Raw genomic sequence first — 15,673 nt, forward strand, 5'->3', positions numbered from 1 at the left:
GGAAAAAAATCTGTAATGAAGAAACTATCAAAATTCTGATTACACTAATATTTGTGTTTAATTAGGCATAAAAGCATCACATTTTTAAAGACTGTTGTATTGACTGGATTCCCAGTGTTTTATGGGTTTATTTAATAATTATAAATTTAATATCTTCAGCAATGGATTTACATTGCAAACATAGATGCCTGGAGTTGAGTTTCCAAAATTGGTTAAGTGGGGAAAAAAAAATCATGTTCACATGAATAGTTCACAGTGCAGCAGAAAAAGTAAACTGAACTAAAAGGGTACTAGACATTGGTCAGAACTATATTAGGAAATGTACATGAGACACATACTGTACATAGCGTGACATAATTCCAAGAATTTCATCTGTGCTAATGTACTTAATTAGTTTAATAATGCTTCATACTGTGACCTGCTGGGTAGAAGAGAATATCACTTTGAGGAAACAGGAAAAAGATGTGAAGACTGCAGTATGGTGACATTTAGCATTTAAGAAATTAGATAATCTATTTCTGTGCTTTGAAGAATGACTCTTTTAATCAAAGCAGGACTATGATCTCGGTTTCTGGTCTGGATGATCTATTGTAGTTATTCGGCACACAGTGGATCAAAAGGAGGAGTGAGAAACTGCTTCACCATTTAAATTCAGGAGGAGCTTCTGGGAAACCGGACTGTATAATCCCAGAATGAGATTGAGCAAGGAAAGCAGGGTTAACATTCCTACTCTTACACACAGTACCATGGGATCTGTAATAGCAGAGTAGTAAGGACATTAGGTTAACTTCTCATCTGCTGGATGGCACTTTCCACACCACAGTGTTCCCAGGTAACACACTGGAGCATTGGTTTGGGAAGTCTGGTTCAAATGGAAGGACCTACTAGTTTCCCAGCGTCACATACAGCAACAACATAGTTTTCCTTAGAGCCCACCGTTCAAGTACTGACCAGCCCCAGCCTTCCTAAGCTTCCGAGATATAATGAGATCGGGCTTTACTGTGGTAATGTTGCTGTCTGTAAGCATGGAGATCAGAGCTCTCCATTATTCCCTGCAGCCAGTGACCAATATTAAACTGCCCTTGAAAATGGTCTGCAGGCTGCAGTGAGTTAGGAGCCTATAACAGTCTCAGGAAGTTCTTTCACAATTCGGCGAATCAGAAACCGAGTGCAAGGACCCTGGTTTGTGTGTCACTGAAGGCATGTACGGTGCTGTTTCCCTCGTTCAAGCAGTGAAATTCCTTAGTTATATTTTTTGAATAGATGAAAAGACAGACCCTCGGGGTTGGTTGCTGATTTCTTTGAATCACTGGACAGTCACATTATCTCATTCCACTGAATGTGGCAGGAATGGTCCTGGGAGAAGGATTGGTCTGTGACATCATGGGATTCACATGCTCTGTTGAGTAGGGTTCCTGTAGCCTGCTTGTGGATGATAAAAGCTCCTGTTCTGCTAGCACATATGTTGTCCTTGGGTTTTGAACCTTTTGTTTAACATTTTTCATTTAAACCTCAAAACAGTTTAGAAGGTTTTATTGTGCTACCTTAGACTCAATTGACAGTTTTGTTTGGTTCATTTTGTTCTTCAGTTTTCACAAACCTATTGTATTCTCCAAGCACAGTGTCTCATTACGCATAATAATGACTGTGTTTGGCAAAGTGACTTATTGATAATGACTGGTGATGGCAATTGTTAGTTTGTCACAAACTAAAATATAGATGAAGTCTGGAATTTCAGATTTGCTTTCATCTCTGAAGACAAGATGAAACAAACCCTTTCCAATGCAGGCTTTAGAAACATGATTCAGTTTGCCATCTGGAATGTTGCCTTCAGGTGTGTGCTGCAAGTGTGAATTAGAAAGCCCTCCATCATTTCTGATTTCATATTCGAGTTTCATCTTTCTCCCTGAGCAAGTACTCCCCCTGGCTTTTGGATGAGGACGAGGTCAGGCAGATTCATCGGCATTTCCACTTTTCCACCCCTAGCTAAGTCTTTTTCTCTTCTCTGGATTGGTGTTCAGCACCCACATTCAGACAGGATACTGAATTAGCTTGGTTCCTTCTCTCATTCTGTATAGGGGATCAGGTGTTGAAGCCTTCATGCTTTATGTTCAGGACATAAATCGCACCACCTTTACGATGTATGTGGATCGAAACTAGGAGTCTCTGGGTGAAATCTCTTGAACCCAAGCAGACTGCGCTGTTCTGGCTTGAAGACGCGTGTTCTGAGGACAGGAAAGGAACTGATGTGATGTGAGCCTGTGTCCCATGTGCCGTGTAAGTGTGAGCTGGAGCTCCACTTTGTCACAAGGTCTGCACTGTGTCTCCGACTTGAGGGTTCAGTCAGGCTTGGAGCCTGCAGTGTGGAAGAGTGGTCAGGTCCTGGGGTGGGACTGTGGCACTGCTGTTCCCTTGAGAAGTGTACATGAATCAGATAAGATAGATAAGATCACTTTATTAGCCGTATACAATTTCTTGTATTAGGAATTTGTCTTCTCGCATACCCCAGCTTGCTCTCCATGAGACACACAGACACGGAGAGAAGCTGGGGGTCAGAGTGCAGGGTCAGCCATTTATACAGCGCCTGGAGCAGCTGGGGTTAAGGGCCTTGCTTAGGGGCCCAATGGAGTAGGGTTCCTCTGCCGGGATTTGAACCGGCAACCTTCCAGCCACAGCCACCGATCCTTAGCCACAGAGCCACTGCTCCACCCTGTATTGTAGAGTGCTTCAATATAATGCCCAGCCATGTAAATAAGTACAAAACTAAGTCACGTCTGATACAAATGTCAGCCAAATCAATAATTTCAGTCTCTTGTGGCTTCTCCTTCAGTTTCTTCAATGCATTGTGTCTAAGAAGAGCTTATGAATTCACGGGGAAAAATTAAATGTAAAATGGACACTTTTGTAACTTTTTTTTTTGACAGATTAAAGTATTTGAATGCCCAAACTGTGAAAGAATAGAAAATATTTGCTGTAGATAACTAGCAAATTGGTCAAATTGAAACAGTTTGTAGCATGCCAAAGCTCAGTTTCTTTCATTATTTAAATTAATTTAGCTAAGTGCATTTGTTTAATACAACTACATCATATCAGCCTTACACTGGTACATGATGTTATTTTTGTTTGGCATGACTTTTTGTGTATTGCCTGTTAATGGAACAACAATTAATGGTTTTTTTAAATATATATAAACTTGCATCACCCCATTACCTTGCAGTTAATTTATTGTGGCACTTGGATAATTTAAATTGCGATAAGCTGTCAAACTGTTGTTGTTACTAACGTGTTAAGCATGACCTTTGTAAATCCAACTTGCTCCTGGAGACTGAGTAGTAGAAAGCAGCCAAAACTAGCACAACAAATTCTAGTTCCTTTCTGGCTGTCCTGATGTCAGTTGTGATCCATGGGAACTGGTCTTTTTCTTGAGGCTGTGCCGTTTTCTGTTCATTATCTCAGGTCAGAATAAACCAATGTATTTTTGGAATGTTCTTCTGACCTTAATTAAGTATAGTGTGTATCCTCAGGAGTTAATTTTAAAGGGTTCACCTTGAATTTTTAGTACTTTTGTCTGACCCAAGCCGTTTTCCTCATTTTTTTATCTTTGATGGATGACAACAACCAAGTTCAATCAGACGTCAGTAATTTGTAATCACTCCTGACTCATTTCCTGTCCTAAAACAGTATAAATACTGTACATGATCCCCTTCTCTCCTTCACATACTGTACCCCCAGCCCATCTCCACCTCTGCAGCTGCAGGGGGTCCCAGCTTTCTCGTCCCCTGGCCAGGAGGCCCTCAGCCAAGAGGGGTTCAGCCAAATTTTCACTCAACACTCCATAATCCTTTGAGGACACTTAATTCTTGGGTGTTGTTGTTCCTAATGAACACCGTTTGAGATGCTCTGGATCTGATTTACTCCTGTGGAAAGTGTGTGCAGTGTTTTAATTCTGGCCCAAGCCTAGGACAAATATGTTGATGACAATACTCAGTAGTGAGTTGGGCTGAAAGTAAAGCTGGCACAGCCAAATATTGACAGAAGTGCCTTAAAGAAGAGATCCTGTTAGTTCAAAGCCAGCACTGCTGTTATTAACTCTTGTTTCCTGGGACGTATGCAGGATGAACATGGAAACAACTGGCAGGCTGAACTGTATATTTGTGTTGAAAGAGCGCAGCTTAATTTACAAAGACAGTGAGAATGAACCTGAGTGAGAAACGAAAATGGTTCAATAAGTGGGACTATCTAGGTTATGGGATTGCTGGGCACTGGGCCTTGCAGTGCAAGCTGGGGGGGGGGGGGCTAATGGTAGCATTGATCTTGTGCACTTATTATTCCTGCTAGTTTCTTACTTATTTAAGGAAGCTCCAGATCTGTCTTTGTCTGGAGCTGAGTTTAAAGACGCACACAATTCACACAGGGATAAAACAAAAGCTTATTAAAACCTTTTTAGTTACCTTTTTTCCATTTAAAAAAAAAGATTTAAGTAGAAGTATCCATCCGTTTTCTAACCCTGTATCCAATACAGGGGTGTGAGGAAGCTGAAGCCTTTCCCAGAAAGCAACTGGCACAAGGCAGGCTACACCCTGGATGGGACCCCAGTCCATCGCAGGGCAGATACACAGACATAAACACTCACACCAGGGCCAGTTTTTCCATATGCCACTTAACCCACAGTATGTCACAATATGGACAGTGGGAGGAAACCCATGCAAACAGGGAGGGGAGAACATACAAACTCCACACAGACAGCACCCCAGGAATTGAACCCAGGGCCTCACCTCTATAAAGCAGCAATGCTGACCACTGCACTACTGTGCTGCCCTATCTAGATAAAGCTATCTTCTTCTTTAAAATAGTGTTATAGGTATTTGGGGCTTTAAGATGAACCCATGCATTCTAGTTTCTTTGAAATGCATCTGTGATTTTCATCTCAGTTTGAGTGTGCTGTTGGTTGTCCAGCTCTGCTTGTTGCTCTATGGAGATACATATAAAGTGTCTCTGTGGATTTGTATTTTTGATGTAAAATTAAAACTGCCTTTCCAGCACTATGGTAGGTTACTTTAGGGAAATAAAATCTCTGTATAAATAAAATAGAAAATATGAATCAAAGCTTTAGTGATTTGTTTCTGCTTGGGTTGAAGTACTATACAACTCTTAAGCTTTTTTTAATGGGTGCATGCAACTCATGTTTATGTCTATACTAATACTAAGTACAGCTCTACATCTTCTAGGTCCCTGCAGCAGAGGAAAATATGGGGGTGTTGATCATTTAGGGAGAGATTTACATGCTTTGTTGTCTCAAGGGAAGCGGCTCATAAAAGGCTTTAATTTAGCTGTGATTTTGCAATCATTCTAGTTAAGAAATACTTGTTTTTTTTTCCAGTTATTTTGGTAGTCTCAAGAAACCTCTTAGAAGCATTTTAATTTTTGTACTAGGTAAGAAAATCTTTCAGCTATAGGAACGTTGGTATTGACCAGGGTATTGATTAAGGATGCTGGTGATTCCTGACTTGTATAGTAGCTTTGGCGGGGATGGTTTTTGGATTCCTGTCAAGAGCACTGAAGAAGAGACGTCCATCAGGCAATACTATGGGTGAACTTGAAATGGAGGCAGGTGAAGTGACAACAGAGGAAGAGGGGAGTGGTATTTGGCTCAGGGCTCAATTAGGAAATCTCAGAGCAGAGGAGCCAAAGTCTGGAACAAGGGATATTAGAAATTCAATAATGATAGATCACGTTTGTCCCAAGACGAGATGTTGAGCACCAAAAAAGGGCACACTGTATAACATGGCAGACATTAGTGGCACCCTTGTCCTAAAATTAAAAACAGCTGTCACAGAGCTGCTGGTTTGTGTCTTAGTTTTTTGGCTCCATCACCACATTTTTGCACATTTGGCACGGGGTTTACTCAAATATTCTTTATGTCACTGCCAGGGAGAAGGTAGCTTGATTTCTGTAATTTGTTTCTTAACTCTTCCTTCTTTTCTTAGACTTTCTGTGCCTATGCAGGTGATACTTTAAGGTGTTTGTTGAAACCAGGGAGATTGACAGCTCAGTTCTAGAGCCTTTGATTTACCATTATGTCTAAGAGTCATTGACCTACGAAGGCGATAAACTTTCCTTTCTCAGCTTAAGGAGCCAGAGCAGTCTTGTGCAATATCCCGCTGGTAAGACCCAGCCGACAAGGATAACCATCTCCAATTGCATTCCAGACGTGCAGACGTTCTAAAATGTTTATCCTGTCTTAAAAATTCCTTTTAACTCAGATGTCATCTTTCACAAGTGCTAAAAAAATGTTATTTTTGCCTTTCACAAATTATTTGCTGTCAAACTGCAGGATTTTCTGTGGGAGTTAGCTGAAAGATTTTAGCACTATATTGTGAGATGCTGTGTTTTTAGAAGCTACTTTTGAATCTTACACTATATCTTTCAGAAGGGGATCTGAGAAGGTTTTGTTAATATTTTGAGATGATAAGATATGGTTTCCTTAAAGAGATTGTGTATGAAAATACCATTAGTGCTATCTTTATCTCCTTGGCCAGCAGTCTACGAAGCAGCAAGTGTTTTTTTTCCTCTAAGCTGTTCTCTTTACCTTATTATAAGAGACAGGATCAAAATAAGTAATGAAAACATCAGTTGATATAACACTGCAGCCTATGTTTCCCTTGAGTGTAAAACTGATGAAAACTTACACAAGAGACTTGAAAAAATAAATTAATATTCAAGGAAGACTTCCAAAAGATTATACTGTAGTCATTTTTTATCTGCTTATATATGCAGAAAAATGTTTTAAAAACTAAAAAAGAAACATGTCGTTGCTTTCACACTGAATGCTCTTTTTCATCCCCTAAAAAGGAATAACAACCTGCGATAAGCTTGTCAGATTCACTAAGGCCTCTTGCACGTAGATGCTGTCTTGTGTATTGGAAAGGTTGTACCCACTGGCCCTCCAAACTGCATCACCACAGACTGAATGAAGCACTATTTCAGTATCCTAAACACTGTAAAATCAGGTGTCACTATGAATGACTTGAGATTTTGTAGCTATTGTGGAGAGTTAGGGAAATGAGTTATTTTAAGTATCTTTCCCTTGAATTGGTATTATTATACCCTGAGATATCAGGACTTGGGGCCTCCTGTTCCATGTGGGGAGCATTAGAAGCAGCTTGCAGTCATTCGGTTAGGAATTGGGGTACCCTCAGCCGAGAGACGCCATTCTTTTTAAACCCCTCCACAAAACTTGTCACTTAGGAGTTCCTATTTTAACACAGTGCAAAAGGCTGGCGTTAGAAAAATACCACAATGTTTTAGTGCCATTCCTGTCTTTTTGGCAATGCAGTTTACAATGCTTGTGAATGAATACGTGTTAAAATCCAGTGTTCCTGGAATGTTATAGTTTATATACTAAAATACAAAATGGCAAAAACACAAATTCATGTAAATAAGCCCTTCAAAGACTACGCAATTTATAAGCTACCATAAAGGTGTTTTCAAAATTTCAGACCAATTTATATGAAGAAAAGATACAGTGTACTGTATGATGCCTATTCCAGTTCCAAGTGCAATAAAATATCCACAGTTTTAAAAAGGGGACAATATGATGCACTAACTCAATTTGAACATTTTGAAATATTCATATTTCCAAGCTCACTTATCATTTGGAGGTAGAAAGTCCAGTTGTGTGAACTACAAAATAGCATCTGCACATGACAAAAGGTCTGGGTTGCTTTTCTTACAAAGTTAACACTTTTAATCATTCATGGATAAAAAAATGTGCTTTAGCATTGAAGACAGTGGCTTGGATGAATGCCAGATGTTCAGAAGACACAAAGAAAATAAAATATAAATACCATAATTAATCTCTTTTTTTCTGTCGACTCCACAGAAAGCAATCTGAAGGAGAATGCCGTGAAATACATTGAACTACTTGAGGATCGGCTCCACAGGTGAGGTTTTGGTTTTTTTTTCTCAAATGCAGTTTGAGGTTTTGCCCCCTTTCTGCTTACAGTACGTCTAGCAGATTAAGCAAACCATTTTTTAAATCATTAATGACAGCCATTGGTTCTCCAAACTAGCTTCCATTAGTACCACTTGAAGGAGACTACATCAACACGATTTGTCCTTAAAATATGCAGTGTCATAAATATAAATGAGGGGAAGAGCTAAGTTATTTAAACTGTGATCAGAAGATTTTTATTTTTTTGACAGAGGTAATACATGTAAAACCAGGGCACATACAAAAACAAGCATCGCTTTCCCAATAGATGGCTTGAGATTTTCAGATGGGTGCTGGAGTTGTGGCGTTCTCCGTTGGGCTCACCAGTTACAAAGTGCCAGCGTTGCATTATGAATGCATTTCGATCTGTGAGAATTGAATTATTTAGTGTACAGCGAATCCCATCTTCACCTTTGTAAAACTGTGGAGATTTTGTTGCAATTAAAAGCTGAGCACAGCCATCTGGAGAGCTGACAGCATATGGGTTTTCGTTTGGTTTCCTCTGAATAAAAGACCTTGTTGTATCTTTTGGGAGCAGAGATTTTCTCAGTTGCCAAGACGGTAATAAAGAAGATTGCAACCAGAAGATGTTTGCCACTGCACCATGTTTTTGCCACGTACGTTGGAAGAAACCAGCACTTTTTTAATTATGAAGCTTGTCCTGCGCCCCAAATGGGATAATTTAGGAGCTCCAGTGTATTCATTATCTGTTTTCAGCTACTGTACGTCTCCACAGCTGGCAGGCTTGACTTGCTTTGGCAGTACAAAGCAATTACATGTTTTCAGTTTTGCATTTTTTGCCTGTTTGTTTCCTGTTCTTTAATCACTATACAGCATATCACAGAGTTCACCTGCGGGGCGGTAGTTTGAGATATCTTTCTGCTGCTCTTTTAACCTTTATAATTAGGATTTTCCATCTGGTGCACAAAGCATGAGAAATTCTATAGAATGAGACCTTAATCATTTCACTAAAGTATTAATTGTACAGACGTATTATTAATATCATTCATAGAATATTGTCAGATTTGGCAGGAATCTTGGAAAATGTAAACACTTATATGTGTGGACTGTTGTTTTTTTAAGCCTTTTAATATTCAATAGTCAACAAAAATTTAACTCGGGGTGAAAACTGAGTCCAATCTTTATCTCACATTCTAAACAGCTAAAATAGCTTTAAAATTGTTTTAGATACGTTAAGCTTAAGAACTGAACACTAGTTATATTTACATATATATAAATGTGCTGCTCTTCTCGTGAAGATGATGTGCTTCTACAGTCAAAAGAAAAGCCACAGCAGAGGGCAGAGAAAGATATCTTTGGCCTCTTGATTTGCTCGGCTGCGATGTAAATTGTTTTGTGTATGGGGAATGATGTTGTCAGGACCGTTTAAATCACACTCCCAAGGGCTCAGGAGTTGTGAGGCTGATTGTCTTTTTCTCGTGTTTGAAAGCGATGCCCAAACTTTTGGTTCTTTTCCCGTACAGCTGCTAAAAGTGAAATCGAAAGCGTGAAGAGAATTACACAGTTGTTTAATTGCAGAGCTAGAGAATGGGCCGTGTGTTTCTTTCCCAGACCAATCTGTTTCTTACCTTTTAAACCCCTCGTTCCAGAGCCCTTTCCTCATGTCCAGAGCGTAGGAAACTACCCTCTTAGCACTGCATTTTCTGTCTCTCACTTTCCTCAATGTTATTTTTGCGCTGCCCACTAATAGACTGATAGAGTTTAAAATGTGTGTTGCAAGGTATGTGGATGGTTAGCTGAGCAAGATAATAATTAATAATTATAATAATTGCTTACACTTATATAGTTCTTTTCTGGACACTCCACTCAAAGCGCTTTACAGGTAATGGGGACTCCCCTCCACCACCACCAATGTGTAGCATCCACCTGGATGATGCGACGGCAGCCATAGTGCGCCAGAACGCTCACCACACATCAGCTATCAGTGGGGAGGAGAGCAGAGTAATGTAGCCAATTCATAGAGGGGGATTATTAGGAGGCCATGATTGGTAAGGGCCAATTGGAAATTTGGCCAGGACACCGGGGTTACACCCCTTCTCTTTTCGAGAAGCGCCCTGGGATTTTTAATGACCACAGAGAGTCTGGACCTCGGTTTTACGTCTCATCCGAAGGACGGCGCCTGTTTACAGTATAGTGTCCCCATCACTATACTGGGGCATAAGGTCCCACATGGACCACAGGGTGAGCGCCCCCTGCTGGCCCCACTAACACCTCTTCCAGCAGCAACCTTAGTTTTTCCCAAAGTCAAGATGACTTTTAAGGTGGGTCAGTATTCTGTATTATGTAGTGTGTGTTTTAAAAGTATAAGGGTAGTATGTCTGTGTGTCCATGAAGAAATCCTCATGAACTAATGGGCTGCATCTCTTTTCTGTGTGGATTGCCATAGGAACACTCAGTTTTGTGTTTTTATTTTAAAAAATAGATTTTCACTATGCATTCCTTGAATTCTGTATCAAACTGCTGGCATGTGGTAAACCAATGCATCATTATTCATAGTTGCTAAAAAAAGAGTAATATTTTTTATATAAATTGCCTTTAGTCTAAAAACAACTTTACCATTTCCAAAACATCAAAAACAATAATACATGGATACAAGAACACAGTGACTCTTGCAAGAAAGCACCATCATTAAAACCTCAACTAAACAAAAAATGGAATGACTGAGCCAGATCGTTTATGAGCTTATGTCAGGAGAAGTGTTTTAAAATAAACACTAAACTATACAGGCAGCCAGTGCAGGGAGGCCAGCATGGGAGTGATATCCTTAGATCTGATTAAAGATTCTAGTGCTGTGCTTGTACTGAAGCCTAGATATTAGAAATATCTAATAGTCTCCAAGTCCCAAGGTGTTACGAGGCAGTGCATTTAATGCTGTTTATTTTGCGGTGATAAATGATTGAATTCTATTGCTCCTGTCCTGTTCCTGCTTTCCTCTTGTATTTTATGTGTCTGTATATTACCTTTGTTAATTTCCCTCAGTACTATCTCAATGTTCCTTTCCTAACAGTTTCCTCATTATGCTCCTGATTAAGATTTTAACCTGTATTAAAGTCTCTACAGGACTCAAGCGTTATTATGCTTTTAACTATGTGTTGGGGCAAATGCTAACCTTTCCAAGCAGCTGATGTGTTGGCACTCATGCTGCTTGTGGAAGCTACAAGATGACAGAACAACCGCAGCCAAGCATAGTACTGAGGTTGAGGAGGAGAATTTGTTCTCCCCTCAGTTCTGAAGCACAGTATGTGTTCCCAGGTGAGCTCTAAAAGAAAGGATATTAGCGTGGGAAAGTAGGCAGTTTGGATGCGAACCAGAACAGAGGTGTTCCTGAAGGCAGCAATCTGTTAATCTGCCCAAGGGTCGCTGTGAAAATTCTGGTCCCTGCGGAGAACACCAGTGCTAAAATGCCATTATCCGAACCTTTTTATAAACTCACCCTGCGTGTCAAGGTTAGCGCTGATGGGGAAACGAATACACTGAGTACATTTCCAGGCAGTTTCCACTTTATCTTGGGTGCTTGGTCATGGACCGGAGAAGAGGTCGCCCTCCATGGGCACGTGGGAAAGCAGAAATCGGTGAGGTTGGTACCAGCAGGAATAGCCCACTGGTAAGTGTTACTGCTTCCCTAATTATTACAGGAATAAGGAGTCTTGCTGTATCTAATGGCTTGCATTAGTGTTACCTTTACAGGGTTAACAAAGACTTTTCACAGGTCACCACCTTCCCTCCTAACGGACTGTCACAGCATTAAGCTTTTTTTGAGATCCAAAATTAACTGCTTGTCTGAAGAGCATTTCCATTTTCCATTTCATTGAACATCTTTACATGTCTGTCAATTAAAAAAAAACAAAAACGCAAATTGGCCTTAAAGCCCTTCAAGCCTTCTTGTAGTATAACTCAAGAAATACACCCCTTCTTCCTCGAGTACTTGTGGTGACAGGACAAGCACTAGAACAGTCTAGAACAGCCTCACAGGCCCAAAGCTTCTAGAGCATTCTAAGAGCTTAGAAGCTTCAGGAACATTCCTAGAGTCCCAAAGCTTCTAGAATGTTCCCAGAGCTTCCAAGATTCTCAGATAGTCCACGAGGTTTAATTTGAAATTCATGAGCGCATTTTCCTTCGCAACTTTCCTGCTTCATCACCCCTTTCTGGGGGTTACTGCTGTTAATCTACGTGTTTTATGTTCATTTTTATTTCATTTAATAATAGAAAACTGTGCGGTACCCTGTTTATTTTCCATCGTGTTCTTCTGTTACTCGGCATATTAATTCAATTTGCACTGCGCGTTAGGTCTGCCCCTGGTATTGTATATATATGGTATAAAAGGGCTGTTTCCCAGTTCACGTTGTGGTGCCACGGGGGGTTTTGGTCATCATCTTGGGTGTGGCCAGGTGTTCCATATGCCCTGACCCGCTCCTTTTCAGCCTCTTTTGGGTTCCTTTTCTTCGTTACATGCACTCTTCTGCGAGAGTGGGGTTCAGACTGGCTCCCTCATGGGGGTAACAGGACACACGACTCCACATACCGATACCTCTGGGTCCCAGGCCCACAGTCTCTGCCTCACTCACACCAGGTCCCGCCTCCTATTCCTCACCTCCTCGAGCCCTTTCCTCGCGGATTCCCGGGATCTCCAGCTTTCACCCCGCTGTCCCTACTGCTAGGAGCCTCCTGCTCCAACCCATAAGGCCACACTCCCTACGTCACCGAGTCTCTTTTTCACTACACACCGTGCCGAGACCCAACACACTGTCCCTCCCTGCAAACACACACGCACGAGTGACATCTTGTGGAATGGAGGCGCCATCCTAAAATTCACACTCAAGCCTCAACACAGGTTCTGCCTGTCTTCCACATTGCTTTGAGATGGTAAAGACTTCACAGGTACATTATAAATTGAATATAACATCCCTTTATTCATTTACATATTTATTGGCAATATGGCTGAAGACCTAATTTTGCTGGTCTCAATTTTACCACGTTATTTTTCCATCCTCTCCTATTTTTTAAATTTAGTGGAACACAGATCCAGAGTCTAAATAAGTGTCATTCTTCTTTCAGCAGCTGCAGGGGTTGTGTCTCTGCTGAGCGGAGGTCCTGCCAGTGGACTGGACTACCTGACTGCTCATGCTGGGTTTTTCTTTGAAATGCTGACTAGCCATCAGTCCTCCTAATGCTTTTCTTCTTCCTTCTTTTTGCACAAATTATTTTTCTGTTACTTGCATTTGCCCTGTCAGAAATGCCCCAGTTACATCTCCATTGATTAGCGGAGGATGGAAATGTCCTCTGTCCCGGAAATTGCACGCAGGTACCTTAAAGAAATGTCAGATTGAAATGTACTAACAGGGTTTTGGAGGGGAAAAATCATCTCTTCCTCTATTAAATGCCAGCAGGGCTCAGCGATTAACTTCTGTGTTTCTTTGTGACCTTCCTACTCACAGTGACTCAGCATCTGACAGGCAGCTGGGAGACGTGGTGGCAAAACTGTTTCTCCCAGACAGTAACATCTATAACTTGCATAACGTTTCCCTTTTTAAAAAAAATAAAAGACTGCCGTTCCCAATACAGAGGTCATACAGGGACTTATTGTGAGCTTCTTCGGCCAAATAAGATAGAAGGTTGTTCAGCATTTCAACATTAGAACATACAAAAGGAGACCATTGGGCCCAACTCCAGTGTATGGTGCTTTGATACTAAATTGATCCAAGCACCTCTTCCAGACGTGTCTTGAAAGACACCAGGGTGTCGGCATTCCATCACAGGATTAGGTAGCTTGTTCCACGCACCACCCAAACCTTTCAGGTTAAAACGTGCCTCTCGTTCTTAGTTTTAAATGCACTACCACATAGTTTCCCCTGGTTTCCCTGATTCAACGTTCCTTCAGTCCTTTGGGCTGAACGCTGAGGGGCCTGTGATTTAAACTGACGCGTTCCGAGGAGGTGCAGTCTCTTTAGGCGTTCATGTCCAACCCCTTGAAGAAATAAAGGTTCCTTCATTACCAGTTTCGGCTGCGTGGGAACAGCACTCTTTCGCTCGCTGGGGCGGGCGAGACTGGAGAGCCCCTCGCAGGCCAGCATCAATTAAACCCAGGCCGCGGACCCATTTAAAACGACTTATTTATTCTGTCGGCATCATGTCACGGCTTGTAAATCTAGGTGTGCAGCTGGATGTCACAAATGCTGTGTGCTGTGGCTTTCACAATTTAGACTGTGATGGGAAATCTAATAAGCATTGGTGCCTGTCGCCCACAGGCGATGCAGGGCCGGCCGTTGCTGCTATCTGGAACAGGTACTGCCATAAAGGGGCAGGAGGGGAGAGGCTAATGTTGTCCTGGCTTCAGGGAGCACGTCACAGGGAGAAGTGTGCTGTGCAATACTGGCCTACTTTGTGGAGTCTGTGGTTAATGCAATAAATGCAGCGCAATGCATGGTAATGTACCGTAGTATATAAACCATTAACATTGCATTGTTGGGGGGTTTTAAAGTCTAATCTAGTATTTTAATACAGAGACATCTGAGGAGAGATTAAAATCTCCCTCCAAAAAAATCTCTCTGCGCTCTTACATAACTAATCCTTTAGCGGTGGGTTTTGTTTTGTCCTGCCTTTTGTTGACGACTTGTGAGACCCAGATGTCAACAGCCACAGTCCGGTCAACGCTGGGCTGTCCCTGAGGTCACAGCAGGACTCCATGCTATTAAAACCCTTTTCAACTAGCCCACCAGCAGGCAGTTTAAATTAAACCCACTTGTTTTATTTTGTCAGCAATCGGAAGGACCCAGCTTGAGCCTACCTTCAAAAGCATGTCGGCCTTTGATTTGCTTCTTCTTGGTCTCCAAAATAAGTTTTAATTTTACCAAAGTTATTTAGTTTGATCTCTGAAGGAGTTTTGTTTGTTTTTTTTTCCGAAATGATCATAAGGCTCAGTGCATTTTTTCCCCCTCACATATTCTTTTGACCTAGGGGTTTTCATTAAGGCAGAACAAATAACTATCTAAGGATTCCTTTAACTAAGGCACAGAGAGCATTATCTAGCATCATTTAATCAATCTGTTCAGATCAATGGTAGAAATGCCATAATACCATTTGCCTGGTATTTCATAATGGTGTTGTACTTCTCAGCTAGAAGGAGGATCGGAAATGAAGTACTGTACGTGGACTGGTCTGCACTGTGAGCAGACTCTCAGATTGAAGCCCTTGCTGAGAGGTTGTGGCAGAATGCTTGTTCTGATGAGAACAGACCTGCATTGCTGTTCTTTAAGCAAACCTTTGACAAGCCTCGAAGTCAAAATTAAAGCCGTCCAAAGCATTCAACAATGTTTGGAGCTCTCCTTGTAATGAGCTCTGAAAGCTGAGTCAAGTGTTTAATTAATGGGGTTAATATTAACAACTTCTGATTGTGGCATCTCAGCTCTGCCTGAACCTAGTGGAGTGGAATCAACAAAGCACTATTTAAATGGGTCAAATAGGACTTCCTGTCTTATTAGAATGTGTTTTATAGGAAAGTAGCGAAACTCACCTGTTCTACGGAAGTATCTTTCTGTATTTTCTCCCCAAAACTGATGTCTACAAAGACTGCACAATTAAGTTTATTTTTCAGCATGTTTGTCTTTTAAAGGGTCATTGTGAGCTGCAGTATAACATACGTCAAGAGAAGGTAGTTTGTTT

General features: G+C 41.2%; 1 protein-coding gene across 3 annotated transcripts in view; it reads left to right on the plus strand.

The window, feature by feature from the left end:
- Window positions 1-15,673, plus strand: part of disc1 (DISC1 scaffold protein) — a 72,247-nt gene that overhangs the window by 37,223 nt on the left and 19,351 nt on the right. For all 3 annotated transcript variants that reach the window (XR_015927879.1, XM_088609633.1, XM_088609635.1), the window contains exon 10: window positions 7,883-7,943. Coding sequence is in view for 2 of the 3 variants with exons in the window: in XM_088609633.1 (XP_088465759.1) it covers window positions 7,883-7,943 (61 nt within the window). In the remaining variant the exon portion in view is untranslated. The remainder of the gene's footprint in view (window positions 1-7,882; window positions 7,944-15,673) is intronic.

Source organism: Lepisosteus platostomus, chromosome 17 (genome assembly GCF_059453375.1).
Source record: "Lepisosteus platostomus isolate fLepPlt1 chromosome 17, fLepPlt1.hap1, whole genome shotgun sequence".
Classification (NCBI taxonomy): domain Eukaryota; kingdom Metazoa; phylum Chordata; class Actinopteri; order Semionotiformes; family Lepisosteidae; genus Lepisosteus; species Lepisosteus platostomus.